Here is an 18,093-nt window from a genome sequence, read left to right on the forward strand (position 1 = left end):
ACCCTTAAAAAATGTAATTCTACCTTTAAGCCCCAGAAATACCTATTCAACATTTAACATTTAACTTTATTCCATTACTAACACTCGTTTTACTAACTGTGAAGAAGTGAGGATCAGGCAAAATCAAGCTCTTTGTGAAATATCCTCAGTCTGTATGTTAAATTTGGCCTCAGAGGGATACACACACTTACACACCCACACCCACACAGTGACCTGGTCTGAAATTACAGCACAGGGCAGTAATTTGGACCCTTGACAGGATGATTTATGTGGAATAAATGGACACAGATGATGAATAAATGATCAGTAACTGGTTTTGGATCTTTAAAGCCTCTGCACAGAGAGTCATTGACAGCGTCTGCCGCTGCCTTACAGACGCCTCTCACACTGGACTCTGGCTCTCACTGCAATTTGATGCACGGGCCTGGAAACATTTTTCACCCTCAGCAGGAAAGCTGCTCACAAACCGCCGGCAACATTGTCACCCTAACCCCTCGCGGGCGTCTCACCAGCCATGATGCATGTCTCCACTCCAGTTCATGTAACACTGTCGGCCACAATGTGCTGTGATGTAAGAATTTGATGTAACTGAAGACTCCACTTTGGTTACATCAAGTCTAGTCCAGGATTTTTTTTAACACAACCTTGTCCACAAAACTGGGGATAATTTTCTGTTGTGAAAACACCAACTTAACAGTTTGTCTCACACTCGTCTGTCTGCTCCAGTTCTCATCTCCATGATCTCATGGTTTCCAGTTTGGACTGACGGGCTTTAAGCATCATCTTTCTGATCAAGAACGTGGGAGTAGAGCCGAATCTCAATTAGTCGGTTTCAAGCAGAAATTCTAAGCATTCACATGTTTTAGCTTTCAAATTGAGGGTTTGCGGCAAAACCAATAATCTGAATACATCAGACTGGGCTCTGGAAAACAGTGATAACTGTGGAACACAAGTAATCATTAAAGAAATTATTGGTAGATCAACTGCTAATGAAAACTAGAAGGTCCCTTTGAAAGCCACGTCACAGCAGTGATTCCCATTAATTATCTACACTGTGGCCAGCCGCCATATTCTAATCTGTCCTGCCACAGTTTCATAACAAACCCCAAAAATGACAACATAAGAAATCTTTGATCTGGTTTTTACTCCGCTGCTGTATTGAATAACTATCGTCCATAGCATCATCCATAAAGTTGTTACCGTCCACGCAGACAGTCAGAGCTCATAGTTCTCAGCTGACCCATCCAGTGACCTTCCTCTAAGTTTTGTGGTGATCTGTCCAGTAGTGTTTGCATCTGGTCCAGTAGACAAAACAAAACAACTAACCTCTTTAGTGGAGATGAAAATAATCATCTGCCTCCCTTTCGTATGGTATCTTTGTGTCTATCTAAAGAAAGTTAGGACCGGGTCATGTGAGTCCATCCTAATACTGATGTTACACTACATTTTCACTCCATTTATTCACTTGTATCACTTGACTTTCTCTTCACGTCCTCCTCTCTACAAGGGCAGGGAGCACCCAGTACCTCCAACATCTCATTTCATCATTAGCTATAAAAAGCACTCATCTATTTAAATGGCATGCATGGCCGCCAAATGTCAAAGCGGATCACTGGTCTGGCAGCCAATGAAACTACCAATATAGGAAACATTTTTCTTTTGCTGTCCACTCCATTAAAATGCATCCAAAGGCTTGAATATCTTTCTTATTCCTGCTGTGGCTAAAGTCCTGGTTCTTGACATTAAAGCTCCATTAAGAGATTTCTGATATAAACAATGAATCAAACGACAACTGTGTATTGTGTATAAAGTTAATATACAAACCCACAATAAATCAACAAAGCTTTATTTAGATTTGAGTCACACTTATCTCATCGCTTTGGTTATTGAGGCCGTGTGGCTGCATTCCAGTGGTTCTCATGGTCGAGAGTAAACAATAGACAGTGCATGTGAGAGTCTTGATGTCAAGAGAAACCACCAACAAGACAGTAAGATAAAATGTTACTGTTGCTCTGTCTCTGCTGGATGTTTAAATAAGCAGCTGTTTGCTAGCGTTATAATTTCAGGATCTTTGTTATTATATTATCTTTGTGTTGTTAACTCCTCCAAGAAGGTTGTGTTTCCGCCTGTCTGTTGTTTTTTGTTTTGTCGGCAGGATTTCGACAGATTTCCACAAAACTTTGTGAGATCCAACATTTTTCAACCTTTTTTTTTTTACCAGATTTCCAAGGGAATAATTCATGTAGCTTGATGAAAAACAAACAGGCATATTTAGGCAACTGACGAATTTGGTGCAGCTTGGTTGAATTTGGGGGGACTGTTGAATCTAGTCGGTCGTCTCAGTTATACTCTATTCCATTCATTCATTGTTGTTTGTCTGTGTGTTTGTCAACAGGATTACTCAAGAACTACCGAACTGATTTCCATGACATATTATAGAGGGGTGGGACATGACTCAAAGTTAGGGAAAGCAATGTCTACGTGAAGCTCAATGCTGCTTTAAACATAAAAGAATGATCTCTTCCACACAATCAGGTATACAGATTATTAATCAAACAGCGGTATCGGATCTGTCCTTTGTGTCAGGACGGGAAATTCAGATTGTTGCATTCTCTGGTCTAATACACTATGTCAAAAGCAGCACTGGTGCTCAGAGCAGATATAAAGGGTGTTCCTGAGATGATAAAAGGTGACAGCCTGCATTGAAGGAAATATGTGCATCGCCATAAGAGAAACAACCATTGAGTCGCTCAATCACATAAAAATATCCTGTGTTACACTTTTAACCACCATTTTTTGTGACCCATGAAATTCTTCCAAAACTTCAACTTTACACAGTGAAGAGCAGCCACAGCAAAAAAAATACAATCTTCTCGATAAAACTAGAAATGATAAGATATTGGGTCCACGCTGCAGCAGAGTCAGCAAAGAGGATTTGTCCCAAAGCTGCACAGATATCACACATATCCACCCACATCTCCCATCTTATCACAGTTCAATATTTCCCATGGAGTATATATTTATTTTTTAATAATACGAACATGCGACGTGAGTTTATTCTCATATTCCCAGAGAAACCGGGGCTCAGACGAGGTCACCGAGAAGCGAGCGGCGCGAACATCTAACTTCCTCCCGCATAATTCTCTATTGCTTTTGGACGGCACCCAAGGAACGCTAGAATGATGTGTGAACCCAGCTGATGTGTGAAAGTGTGTGAAAGTGTGACTAAATACACTCATTTAGACAATAATCACCGGGGGGGGGCATGTTTATGGGTCATTAAAGCAAAGCATACTGTGATAAGGAAAATCTCAAGCACTAAGCTCCTGCTCATTAGAGAAGCGTAGGACTCAACCGATTACTTTGCAAAACGTGACAGGCCACGAGGAATGTGTCATAATCGGCCTCTTGAGAAAGACTTTACCTCTGCACCGTAACTGTGACTCATCTCAGCAGAAAAAGGGCTCCAGTGTCAGAATCGCTGTTCCCTCACAACTCTGCAGGTAAAACAAAGTGCAGGAGTCACCGACACTCGAACACTCCAGTCCACAATAAGAGCCCTTAACCACAGCCCGTTGTTGTGATAGAGATCTATTAATGGATTTAAAGCATCTGAGGGGCTATGAATACCCTGCACTCACTAGCAGGGTATACTCACTGTATATACTGTACTCCAATCAGGCTGAGAGAACTTTTTCATAATGTGATTAAGACGTAATTTATACCACATGATGACAAATGATTGGTTAATCTAAAAAACCTGTAGATTGTGCCTGTGATCTTATCGGTTGCAAAGGATACTGCATAGATAGAATAGATGGCATTGTTTTCTGTCTTCATAGTGGAATTATAATGATGATCATTCCTAACATATGCTGATTAATTATTTTTCAATCTATATAGGTTTTAGGTTGTGTCTATAGGGATACTTTAAAAAAAATCCATTGCTGAACTATGAATCGTGTCATTTTCTGATGATGTCTTTGTGAAATTACTTGACATCATATGACGGGGAATCATTTTCTGATCAATATTCGCTTTACACTGCCTCTCTAGTTCTTATATTTGAGGAGATATATTGGAAAATGTGTTTTTCCTGATCATATTTTCGTTGACCTTGACTATGACCTTTGACCAATCAGCTCCAGAAGTTTATCATCTGGAGAAACCTTCCGAAGTAACATCCACATCAAGTTTGATGAAAATCCGTCAATGTGTTGTGTAGTTATTTTGTACACAAACACAAACACACATGCACACAGACACAGAGAGGGGCAAAACAAGGTTCACTGGTGTGCAGGGGAAATATTCACAGGTGACAAACTAGTCACAAACGTGATGAGCAGGTAGCATCATGAGAATACCACTGTTTTTTTAAATGTACCTGCTGCTGAAAACAAAGCTGTGAGCAGTGAGACTGAAAACAGTGAAACTTTGAATCATAAAATCATAAATGTGTCTGTTACATAACACTGTCATTTGATTCATGGACCTAAGCTGCTTTAATAACCTTATTAATGAGATCCCTATAAATATCACAATTTAATAAGATGTCATTATTTAATCTGCAGTGTCAGTGGTGCTGCAGGCTCTTCACTTGACTTCATTTCAATCTTTAGATATTAAATATTGTTGAAAAAAACAATAGAGAAAATGTTAACAGTGCAGCAAATTGATTTTCCAGAGTGAATGTTAAGGTGATGAGACTTATTAAAATTACTTCCCTGGGATATTACAGAACACAAACATGACTGTATTTCTTATTTCTTTCTTACTGGGACTGATAAAAAATGCCCCTTCTCATAAATATGAGCACTGATTCAGGCTGTTCCACAGCGAATCCAGCAGAGAACATTTCTAGCTACTGGCTATTACATAATGCCGAAGTTTACAGAGGGTTTCTGAGGAGACTGGGGATGAATGTGGTCTTGTGCAGACTGAAGGAACAAATGTGTGTCTCTGTGAATGTCTCAGGAAATACAGATATTTTCCTTTTTCCTGCGCCTCTGAGCAACAAAACCTTATCTCGCTGTTTGTTGTCTCCTGAGAAATATGCTTCCTGTGACACGTGCTTCCTAGATTCTGACACCTCTGCTCCAAACGTAGTCGGGATCACCAAACAAAAGACCTATTTTAGAGCTGGCGCGGTTTGAACCACGTTGCTAATTTCGCGCAGACAACAGGCACCACTCTAACCTCTGGATTATTTTTAGTCTGACGTGCCCCCCCCCCCTTCGCTTTGTAGTTAGTGAAACGGAGTGAGCGTGCAGGACAGTGCTGTGGCCGAGTGATAAACTCACTACTGCTGAACCCAGACGCCGGTCCGATAAGGCTGAATGGGACACAGAGCCACATCAAATGGCATTCATGTGTCTGCCAAAATAATCCTCACTACATGCCATTCAACTGAATGAACCTGCCGGCTCATGGAGAGTGACAAGGCTTTGTGACTGAGCCGCTTGCACGCTGGGACACGTTAATTATAAAGTATGGACAGAAATAAGGGAGGAGATATTTAAAAGATGACGAGGTCGGTCTGTCTGTTTCTCCTTCTTTTTTAAAAACTAAATCCGAGAAGGACTGAGTGAGCCTGCATATTTCTCCGTTATGTGTCCTTCTGTAACAGTCATCTAATCTGACGCATTCACAGCTGGAAGCTGCTGAGTCCAACTGCGGTCTTCCACTGCTGGACACTAAGTAGAAATGGTGGACTAAGTGCTTCATTCAAAGGCACCTTGAACGCAGAGGCGAGCGCTCCTTGCCTCCATGATGTGATTTTTTTTCCCGACTGGGATTCAAACCGACAACCCTTCTCGTCACCAGCCAGCATCTCTAACATCTGAGCTTCTCACATGTGTGTGCAGTGAAATAGTTGCAGCTCTACAGTAAGCACTACAGTATGCATGTGTTATGCAGAGTTCCCCTTGGATGAGCATTAGGTTTTACTTGGTCTCACTGCCCTGGGCTTTCCATGTGCGTCATCCCGAGCTCCTATCAAGCAGAAAGAAGTTTCACTGTATAATATTGTAAATGATTAAAAATAGCACGGGGGAGGGGGGGGGGAGCAGGGTAAGAGGGAGGGAGGGAGGGCAGCCGGAGTGAGGGGATGGAATCTCAAATGGCTGCAAATATAGTCTCTTGTATGTACAAGTATTTATAGATGTTGTGTCTTCCTTTTGAAGTTAAAACACAGTCGGCTCTTTAAAGTATGTGAGACCGACAGGAGGACAAAGACAGAATGAGAGCAGGAGAAAGGAAGCATGAGGAAGGGGGGGGGGGGGGGGGGGGGGGGGGGGGTCGTGACAGAGAGGACCAGATGCCAGTCGCCTGCTCTTGTTAAATCCGACCATGTCAGACTGGTCATTGTTTAACACTTAATAATCTTTTTTTGCCCACTTGGCCATTATATAATCCTGAATCCACAGGGTCTGTGTGATAACCGTCTGGCTGCCTGACTGGCCTGATGCAGAGCGCTATTGGCAGAATTCTTCTCCAGGTATGCGGCCTGACAGCATAACATCCTCAGAGAGCGGTGGGGGTGTTGGATCAGAGCGATACAAACAGACAGGGTGTCATGGAATATGAAGCCTGGAAGGTCAAATTTAAGTGAAAAGAGGGAGAAAAGAAACGAGTGTGCGTGCGCCAGGGTGAGTAAACTAAAGGATGAGGAGGAGGAGGAGGAGGAAGAGGAGGAGGAGGAGGAGGAGGAGTACAAAGAAGGTGGGAGACTGCGATGAGGCACAAAACTTGGTGAGAGGAACGGCCGAGCGCCACGCACAATGTAAACCAGAAAAAAGCGAAGAGATATTTACTCAGACGAGGAAATAAAACCACACACACACACACACACACACACACACACACACACACACACACACACACACACACACACACACACACACACACACACACACACACAGACACACACACACACACACACAGCCTGTATTCTTATCATACAGCTGATGCAAATCGTGTTTACACAATGGATTACTGCAGAAAACCATGGAGGAGCCGCGGCACCTTGTCAAGAGTCGACTAAGTCACATGAGCGCTGGCTGGGTCAGCGATTCCTCCTCCGATGACCCTGGAAAGAGGCTTGAACCCAGCAGGACAATGTGGCACCTGCCAGGCCTGAAATAGTCGGGTCAAACGGAGAAAAACAAGAGTTTTTGGCAGAGCGGTTTTCCCATCGTTGTCGCTATTAATGTCACGAAAAGATAAAAACCCTGACAGGCCTGAAATGGTGATTCAGCCTCTGTCTCTTTCGCTGCACGTCTCCCTTTGTACGACGGGGCCGGCGACAATCTGCTGCCTCCTTCCCTCCTCCCACGTCGCCTCTGAGAGTGAAGGGCTACAGCAAACAAGTCGGACAAAGTTGACAAAGCAGGCGGCGATAACATCATGCGCTCAATCCCGGCAGCGCAACCGCGGCCGTGCATACACTGTACTTCTGCTATCCAATTAGACTCGTGTGTGTGATCTGATGTTTGACTCTTAATCCTTACGAGAGCCGAAAAGCCCTCTGACGGGAAATCTGTAAAAACCAGGAAAAGTTGATTTGCAAGTCGATGCGTAATTAATGAAAATGTACAAAGTCTTTGACGTCTTTTTATGTGTCAGGACGAAACACAGGCAGGGGGAAAGGAGGAGGTAATGCTGACTGGAACGAAGCAGCCTCGGGGTGTGCTCGCAGCCGCTCCTTCTTTCCCCGTGTCCTGGCTGACAGCAGGGCCATTAACTAATCTATAGCTGGGAGTTAAGTGCCACATGAGTAAAAGAGAAGGGTTAGGGGACGGAGATTCCCTATCCTCTCCCACTCAATGTTCATTTATTCAGCTCGGGAAAACTATGAATTAATTGTAAAGTCATGACCTGCTGGCTGTTGTGGCTCCCCGATCAGTCTGCTTTTCACCCACTGAGCCCTTCCTCTCTCACTCCTCCCACTATGGAGCACTCCACCATACTGTGCTGCTCCGACGCCTGTCACAGCGATCGCTGCGGAAAAAATGACAAACTCCCCGAGCAGCCGTGATTTCTGCGCCTCCTCGTATCCGTATGGAGTCACGGGGCAACGCCTGAGAAATGTGGGTTAGATTAAATGAAGTGGCTCGTCGCCGTGTTTGTGTTACGGTTGCTTTTCTTTTAATCCCTATGATCCGTGGGGGATAAATATCCAGGAAGGTATCGAGTTCAAAACTAATATTTCAAATGATGTGGAACGGCACAAATATGCGACTGTGCTGAGGTGGTGTTTATTTTATCAGGCATTTAATCTGATAATGTCTGCAGTGGATACAGTGCAGCACCTCTTATGTCAACGTCAGCACACACACGTGCTTCTCTAACCTGTGGCCCCTTCAGTTATTAAAGGCCCCCTTTGGAAACTTGAGCTTTGAGGCCCACTTGAGCCCGAACCAATTACATTTAAACGTTATGGAAAAGAGAGAAAATCTTTCATTCATCCGTTATTTACACCGCTCATCGTATAGGGGTCACAGCAGAGTGGGTTACACCATGGACAGGTGGCCAGCGTATTGCAGGGCCACCATGCAGAGACGGATTATCAACGTTGGCCTAGCTATCAGATTAGATTCAAAATAACCCCAATCTGCATGTCTTTGGACAGAGGGAGGAAGCTGGAGAACCCAGAGAAAACCCAGAGAAAACCCAGGCAGCCTGCACACAGAAAGGCCCCTGGCCGAACCGGGATTCGAACCACAAACCGCCTTGATGTGAGGCAACACCAGGCTGGTTGATGCAACATTAAAATACTCCATAATTTGTCTCTGATGTGGTTTTTCCATAAAAAGATTAAATTATTTGTCCTCTGGAGGTTCCAACACTTGAAGTAGCAGCTTTCAAACTAGATCAAAATCATGCAACACATCTTAACTTATATATTCACTTACTGTCTCTACAGAGTAAATTTTATTGGTCTAGTCCATCATCCCATGCTGGATTCACAAGACGCAGCCATCTCACACTCATCTTAAGATTCAGCCGTTATTCAAACTAAATGGCTCAAAACATGTTTTCCCTTTTACATGTGTGACTACAGTGGTTGTGTATTTGGGCTTTTAGCTGCAGTGACAACAACTCGCTCCTGTGCCTAAACGCCTCCGGCGAGGACCCACAGGAGGCGCTGAGGCTGCTCCGCTAACACGCCGCTCCCACTGCGCCTCCTGTGCAGACACGGATTCAGCCTCCCCCTGTTTATCGCTCCCTCTCTTTGCACAGTGGTGTCAGAGCTGTAATAAGTTACGGCTAAAGCAAACTGATCGTCCTGCTGCCACAGCTTCGCATGACAGGTTGGTTGAAATCCTCGCAGCCAAAACTTGAGCATTTTATTAGATGCACCACACCTGCTCATTCATGCCATTATCTGATCAGACAATCATGTGGCAGCAGAGTAATTCATAAAATCATGCAGCTACAGATCCGGAGCTTCAGTCACATTGAATATCCGAATGGGGTCAAATTGCAGTGACCGTGGCCTGATGTTTGGTACTAGACAGGGATGGTTACAGTTTTCTGAAGCCTCTGATCTTGGATTTTCACACACGACAGTCTCTGGAGTTGTTTCTCAGAATGGAGTGAAAAACTAAAAGTGTCCGGTGAGCTGCAGCTCTGAGAACAGAAACGCTTTATTGATTAGAGAGGTCAGAGGAGGCCCGACTTTTTCTGCGTTGACAGAAAGGCTACGGCGACTCAGATAACCGCTCTTTACAACTGAGAATCATCTCAGGGTGAACAACATGTCCGACCGGGAGGCAGATGAGCTACAACAGCAGAAAACCATGTGGGCTCCACTCCTGTCGGCCAAGAACAGAAGTCTGAGGCTGCAGTCGCCACCAAAACCGAGGCAGATAAAGTCAGCTGATTGTGGGGTTAGGGTTACCCTAACCCAGTGTCGCGTGACGCTGCCTGAGACATTTACAGAGACACATGTCCTCTCAGTATCAGTAAGCTCCACATCTACGTCTTCACAAAGATTTCTGAAGTGGTGAGAAGCCACGCAGCGAACACACAGTGTTAGAGCTGCCATTCAAAAGAGAAAATGACAAAATGATGGTGTTTAAGAGCCACACAGCGGATGCCTGACATTTTTTAAGAAGAAAAGGAAAATCCAGGTATTTCAAAGGTGAAACACTGAAGTGCATAAAAACAAATAAGGACCTGTCACCCTCTTTCAATAAAAGTGAGAACAACCCTTGAAATAACTTTTGCATTTGAATAGAAACCAGCATTCCTCTCCACAGAGAGGACACACGAGTACATTCTTTCATTTAGCTTTGTGCCAACACAACAAATTTACCCAGAGCAACATGTTTGTTCAGTTTAACCTTAGTTGTGCAATCTTGATATCCGATTTGTGAACATCTGATAAAACCCAAGCTAAAGGATTTACAGCTCCTCACAGAATATTTCTCTAAAATGGCTTCTAAATAAAACAGGATGCAGCGAAATCAACATCCACTGTATAACATCTACAGAAAGGGGATTTGTTTTCTTTTCTCTTTATTAAGATTAAGATATTAACATTTCTGAGCTCATTTCCATGAAGAATCTCCCGACAAAGCCGATGGATATTATTATGAGAACTAAAACGCTCATTTTAATTGGAATCACATGCAAATGCCACTTAATTCTGCATTAGTGCCTGAAAATATTCATTACGCTGTGAGCAATATTGCCGCTGCAGACACAAGAGGTGTAATGAACGATGGGAAATGACATTCTGCCGACACGCAATGCTGGCAAAGGATAAACTCGGTGTCACACACAAACGCAGACAGCGCCCGCTCCGGCGTGCAGCTCTCTGGTTTGTTTTGCAGAAGCAAAAGTTGGTGCACAAAAGGTAGCAGCACCTTGAAGCTCGTCTTCATCTGTCATCTCACGCTGTGAACGGTACAGTAGGTAAGTCACTGTTTAAACTTCCTGTGCTTCCTGAGCTGTGAAAGTTTTCTGCTTTGAGGACGATCAGTGCAAAAGGAAACGGGGACGGTGTGACACGAATAAGACTTTTCACATATTCTGCAGATGCCCGACTCTCTCTTTTTCTTCTCGTTCACTGACTCAAGCTGACAACACCTGAGTGAGAAAGAGAGAGCAGGATCCTATGGTTTGCCAGTGAAGAGTGCTGGGTCGCTACTGGGGCAGGACAACATTATCCATCCATTCATCCATTATCTCTACCGCTTATCGTTTTTGAGGGTCACGGGGGGGGCTGGAGCACATCCCAGCTGACATCAGGCAAAAGGCGGGGTGCACGCTGGACGGGTCGCCAGCTTGTCACAGCGCCAACACACAAAGACAAACAACCACTCACAGCCACAGCTACAAATCAGCCTATAACTCCAATCTGCAGGTCTTTGGACTGTGGGAGGAGGCCAGAGAACCAACATGAACATGGGGAGAACAAGCAAACTCCACACAGCAAGAACCTGGCTGAGCCAAATATCTGTCAATATCGAGGATAAATGTCAAATTATTGTTTCTTTCAAGGTTAAAGACATTAAACATTTAACCCAAATATGTGTTTTACCTCCTCGCCATGCTTGCACAATGCATATTTATCCAATGACCCCGGAAAGAGGCTTGAACCCAGCAGGACAATGTGTCACATGCCAGGCCTGAAATAGTCGGGTCAAACAGAGAAAAAGAAAGAGTTTTTGGCAGAGTGGTTTTCCCATCGTTGTCACTATTAACGTCACAAAAAGATAAAAACCCTGACAGGCCTGAAATGGTGATTCAGCCTCCTTCTCTTTAAACCCATTAAACCCAGTTATGTGTTTTACCTCCTCGCCATGCGTGCACAATGCATATTTATCCATATATTTATATTGAACTTTTGTTATATTGCTACTAATCAAAATGTGTGGCTACACTGGCCAACAAGAACTTCTCAGATTGTCCACTTAGAAATCCAAATATCAACACTTTTACCAACATGTGAAGCTCCTCGTCTTGTACCACAACCTGCTCACAATCACACAGGGCTTCCAGGTTTGATATTCTCCTCTGTTGTCATCAGTAAAAAGCTTCATAAAACCACCTCATACATGAACTCATATTGCACTGCAGCCAAACAGCTGGTCAGAACTTTCAACTACAACAATTCCTCGCTGGAATGTTACGTTTTTCCTTCTCCAGCGTAGAACTCAAAATGACTTTATCTGCAACAAAACAGGTACGAGTGAAGTTGATTTATTGGCGCTGAGCTGAGTTCACAGCACTGATTCCGGATCCAGCCGAGCAGCTCAAACCGCTCACCATGTGTTGCTGGCTTCACGCTCATTCGATCACTGGCCATTTTGTGCGCTGACGGAGGGGTTCGGCCGTGCAGAGACAGCAGTGCTGCTGCTGCTCGCAATATGCGACCCAGCGCCTGCCAGGTTTTCCGCTGAGTTTATTTCATTACTCATTATTTAATTTATCCCCGTGCTGTTGGACTGTTGGGCAATCTGTACCAACGTTTATTTTGTGTGTGCCCCCCTTTGGTTTTACCGTAGGTGGGATTTGATCTACTCAACAACAGGAAATTGGATTCTTTCTATGAGGGCAGAAAATGTGGCGGTAAGAACCCCACTCCTGAACGTGAAGACTGCTGGGTCAATCTGCGGCTGCGACTGAAATAATCCTCCTTGGCATTGAGTTCCCACAGATGAGCCCCCCCCCCCCCCGTCAAAACATTCCATCAGTGATGAAAGTATGAATGGAAACGTTTTCATACCAATCAATACGTCTGCCAATTTGTGCACAATTTGCCGATGGCTATTTGAACAGAAGATTGTGAGAGCCCTAAGTTAGACATGCACGTCTTCAGAGCTTGAATGAAAACCCTTCAAAGCCACGGATTTGAGGAAGCACGTCATCAGCTGACGTCGGCCTTGTTAGGATTCATGGACGGCAACAGACACAATTAAGCTTTGTCTCTTTCCCTCCTCACTTCCTTCTGATCCTCGGTTATTGGACTTCTCTGCAACGCGTTGGGTCGGAATTCGGATTGTCGAAAGAAAATTGAATTGCCCAATGAAGTGAGTAAATACACGGAGTCCAAGCCTGTAAATTCTCAACCATATGCATCATTAAAGTGGAGATAGTGTAAGTTAACTCCATGCTTGATTAAATTCCTGCTGCCGCTGCATTATGTCCTCCTTACAAGTAATTATAGCCGTAACTATTGGAAGAACTTCAAAAGACGCGGTTCCCTACGTTTATCGCTCCTCTTGTCTCGTTCTTCGTTCCGCAATTCATCACGCAACGCTGTGACTCACGAAATCATCAAGGATATATCGGAGATAAGTGCTATTTCGAGACGGCATGGTTACGGCTGTGTTGTCAGCAGCTCTGTTAAAAACACTCAAATCCTACCACTGATTTGTCAGACGCCGATCATCACAAAACAATAACAGCTTGTAGGAATCTCAGTGAGAGGAAATCATATCCTTGTACATCCTGAATGCTCCTCGCAGTGGGGGGGGGGGGGGGGGGGGGGGGGCTCTCCGCTCTCAATCCACATGACGGAAATCTATTCTGACCCCTAGCATTTCTGCGGTGAGTGAAATGGTAATGGCAGGTGTGTATTTAGCAAATCAGCCCAGTGCAGCCTCCCGACGATGACAGCCGGGATAAGTGTAGCTGCCAGTTAGGGTGTGCCGACCCGAGCATGACAGAAGCCTCTTGGGTTTTTCACAGCAGCGCTCCGTCCTCTGACTATTAAATCATGAGCGTTTTACCACCTTCACCGAGCGAGACACAACACTGCTTTGTCAATCTAGTCCAAATTCGGAGTGCGGGATTTAATCCACAGCCCAGATCCTAATCTAATTCCCAGTCAAGGAGAAGAAGACAAAAAAACAACACATTCACGGCATTAGTTCCATCACGGACCTGGTAATGATTTCAAATATTCTGTCGTCATTGTCATTATTAGATCAAATCTCCGGGCTGGAGTAACGTGGACAGTGGAAAAGCCCGGGAAGCATTAGTGTGCTAAGCACTGCTGGGATGGAAGCAGGGCTTTCCCTGTGGCTTCACGCCGTGTCAATAATTACTATCGTGTTTCTCTTAGCTCCGCTCGCCTCTGAACCTCTGCTCTGCTGGTGGAGGTCAGTGAAATCAGATCCGCTTCAGAAGTCGGCTTTAGCTAGTCGAGCTCGATTTGGACTGTCCGTTACTGTAAGCCTCTACGATTGTGTGTGTGTGGGGGGGAATATATTTATGTAATATGTAAACAACAACATGAAAAAATGAAGTGGGAGACAAGTTCCTGTTGAAGGTTGAATCTATTTTTACGTATAAAAGCACGGATTAGTTGACACATGTTTAAAAATGAGAAGACACAAAAATAAAAGCCTCTACGATGAAGTTATCCAATAACCTTGGGAGGTGATTAAGAAGAATATGTTTATATTCTATTAAAATGATATAAGACAAGGAAAAACAAACAACATGAAACATGAAGTGAGCTTAATGAAAGACGAGTTATGGCTTGAAGGTTGAATCTTATTGCGAGAGCGTATAAAGACACGGATTTGTTGATACTTGTTAAAAATGAGAACACACGAGAACAAAGAAGGTATCCAACACCTAGGCATCGGAATGTGTCACCATGGAGACCGGAGGAGACTGTATCATAGAAAGAGTTTCAACAACACCTACATGGGTTTGTCATCTTTAGGACTTTGTGTTTCTTTTCTTTTCTTTCATTTCTTTACTTTTACTTGTTGTCTTTTCCGACTGTCCCCCACTCACCTGCGTTCCTGAGCTTCTTGTTGCGGTACACGGAGAAGATGACCAGCAGGTTCCCCAGGATGTCCACCACGATGGTGAAGATGAGGAAGCAGCCCAAAGTTGTGGTGACCCAGGGCGGGCGGCTGAGCAGCGCGTCTGGCGAGGAGCTGTTCAGGTGGGACCCATTTATAACCATTGTAGTCGGTCACTGAACTTTTGGGGCTTTTCCCCCAAATCAACGCGCCGCGGCTCGCAGCCCCTCAGCCCGCCGCGCCGTGCGTCCCCTCCTCCTAGCGCCGGGATGTCGGAGCCGGTGGTGGTGGTGGTGGTGTTGGTGGCATACTACCACAGCCTCCTGCTGCTTTCATCTCCATCCTCCCCCTCCTCCTTCCTTCTTCTTCTTCTTCCTCCTCCTCCTCTTCTTCTTATTCCTCCTCTCGTCCTCGGTTCAGCTCCGGTAGTCTCCCTGGCTCTGGTGCCACTCGTGCGCCCGTGTGCCATCCACTTTGTCTTTACGCGTGTGTGACATGGAGCCGCAACTTCAGCGCCTTCGCCAGCATGTGACCAAAACAGACCCGGAGAGGGAGTTGTGTAGAGGGGGAAACACTGACGCCTGGTGGCCGACAGGAGGAAGAGCAGCTGGAGAGAGAGAGGGAGAGAGAGAGAGAGAGAGAGAGAGAGAGAGAGAGAGAGAGAGAGAGAGAGAGCGAGAGAGAGAGAGACAGACGCGTCCCACTTCTCCTCTTTTACCAGATGCGTGTTCATTCATTCGAGCTTTCCTTTATTTCAGCCCATTCATTATTATGTTTGCGGAATCATTCATGTTTTGTCCCTTTTAGCCTCCGTACTTCTCTCCCCCATTAAGAAACTCTTATATTGTGTCAGTATGGAGCCTCAAACATGCCGATAATTAAAGGGGATTGTTCTTGTTTTTACACTGTATATATTAGTATTATATTTTTTTATATTCCTTACATTAAAGTATTGCATCTTATTATTATTATTATTACTCACTGATGCCTATTTCTGACTCCTGCTGCTGCTATAAAATTTCAAATTTCCCCATTGTAGGACTAATAAAGGTTTATCTTATCTTATCTTATCTTATCTTATCTTATCTTATCTTATCTTATCTTATCAGCCTTAGATCCTCCAGTGGATCCTGCTGGCTGTTCCAAGGTTGAGGTTGGAACTTGAAGGTGACCGTGGTTTTGCCATTAGGGCCCCCCCCCCTCTCTCCACAAACACACACACACATACACAAACACAGCTTCTGCAGCCTATTCCCGAGCTGTCTCACAAAATGACAGTTGTCATAACAAAAAGTGAAACCTCACATTTAAGATTTGATTTTCATCTGCAAATTTAGAGATACTTGAAAAAGTTAAAGTATAATCACACATTCTGGAGCGATGACAGGTTGTCAGTCAGTCAGAGCTCCAGCCCACCACCAGTTATTACAGGATTTATTTTATTATGATGGACAACAGATCTGAAGCAATAAATAGATTGTTAGAAAAATAATGTTTGTATTCGGTTTATTGTTTCAGTAAGTTTCCAACCAAAGATCCCCAAAAACTGAGACTATTGGAAAATAAGGAAAATAGTTAGTTCCAGTCCTCATAAACAGCAGGTTCCCAACTCTTTTGGCTTGTGACTGTGAGAAATTAATCAGTGGTAAGAATACATAGGCTTGTGAATTATTACATAGGCCAAAAAGTGAGTTTGTTTTAGGGGAATAAAAAGGAAAAAATATGCAAGATATCGCAAGAAAAAGGAGAAAAGTAGATGTTTGTGTTTATTTTTCTTTCATGACTCTTCTGAAGTTGAATCCTGTGACCTCTGCTGACAGACCCAGTAGTCACTGATAGACACTGATCACTTATTGATTACTTAATCCTCTCAGTGAATATATATATAAAACATTTATTAGTAATGGTGAGTCTTTCAAATATCATAACTAGAGCCTGACTGATTGTGAGAACAATGTGATACCAATATTTTGGAGTAAGATTAATTCACGATACTGATATCAGCCAATATATAAATTTGTATATATTTTTACTATTAATGACTTAAAAGAAAAATAACACACAAATTGAGTCTGATATATAGAATGTGCTAATGACATGCATGAAAACTTAAACATAAATGCAAAGTCAATGTACACTCCAACCCCCTCGCGACCTTTAGAGGATAAGTGATACAGATCATGGATGGATGGATGACGGATGGAGAAGTTTTCTCATCAGCACATATCAGCAAATATAAACACAGATACTGATATTTATGTGAAAGGCTTGTGTGTCGTCTGAATCTTATCAACCAACCGATATAAATCACTCAGGCTCTAATCAGACCAAGGATACGCATGTAGTTTTAACAAGTGCGACTTTGGAATAGAAATATAGAAAATACTCTGAAGTCAGAGTTCTCTGCTTTAACACGAGTGTATGTTTCACTGATGACTGCGAGTTCAGTAAAATCCACTGATCAAGCCCCTCAATTTGCTTTTATTCTGAAGAGCTTCTCATCTTTCTCGTCCCTAAATGACACCATGTTACGACTCAACAATGTCCCAGAATTAAGAGTCGTAATGATCCTGCCTGTGGATCTTCTTCCTTTATCCTCCATCTCATCGCACTTTGCTTTATCGTTCCCAAACACAAGCGGCTGGTTATTATAATATATCTGTGAGCTGCTTCACGCAAAAACACGATCATTATCTCTCCACATTCATCTGTGATAGATTTTAGGTTTGTCTGTTCTCTGCGATCGGACAGTGATCTAAACTGGAGGGAGGACGACGAAGAAGAAGAAGCAGCAGAGGAGCGGTTTAAAATAATTATACCAGTTAGTGAGACAGTGCAGCAGGGGAAAAACAGATGTGGACTGACGGGGAGAAAGTGAGAGGAAATGAAAATGTGAATCTTTGTGTCGTCGGCTGATGTTCCATCGTTTCTGGTTTTCGCTCGCTGATAAAAAAGAAAAAGAAGCTGCAGCAGCATCAGCAGAACGAGGGACACGATATCAACGTCTTCATCGCAGCTGCAGGGCTTATTGTTATAAACTGCCTGAAATTCAACAGTGACTTTTTGTGGGGAAATCCTTTGAAACATTTGGAATTGAAAGTACGTGATGTTTTTTTAAGAGAAGGTCATTCTGAGTGAACCCTTAATGGCGATTATTCCCTCACAGCTTCTAACACTACGACCCCACACACAACAACACATGCACAGCAACAATAATAATAGTTGTGATGATAATTATTAGTATTATTATAATTATAGTGATTAAACAAAGGCCTGTCTTCAAAACCCACTCAGCACAGCAGGGTGCAGGTGCAGAGCAGGA

At 43.7% G+C, this 18,093-nt stretch overlaps 1 protein-coding gene across 1 annotated transcript in view; it reads right to left on the minus strand.

Moving 5' to 3' along the window:
- mtnr1aa (melatonin receptor 1A a) overlaps nucleotides 1–15,305 on the minus strand; it is a 32,238-nt gene extending 16,933 nt beyond the window's left edge. Inside the window, exon 1 of the mRNA XM_034594930.1 lies at nucleotides 14,761–15,305. Coding sequence (XP_034450821.1) covers nucleotides 14,761–14,935 — 175 coding nt within the window. The 5' untranslated portion in view covers nucleotides 14,936–15,305. The remainder of the gene's footprint in view (nucleotides 1–14,760) is intronic.
- Nucleotides 15,306–18,093: the final 2,788 nt, after the last annotated feature.

This window comes from Hippoglossus hippoglossus, chromosome 1 (genome assembly GCF_009819705.1).
Source record: "Hippoglossus hippoglossus isolate fHipHip1 chromosome 1, fHipHip1.pri, whole genome shotgun sequence".
NCBI lineage: Eukaryota > Metazoa > Chordata > Actinopteri > Pleuronectiformes > Pleuronectidae > Hippoglossus > Hippoglossus hippoglossus.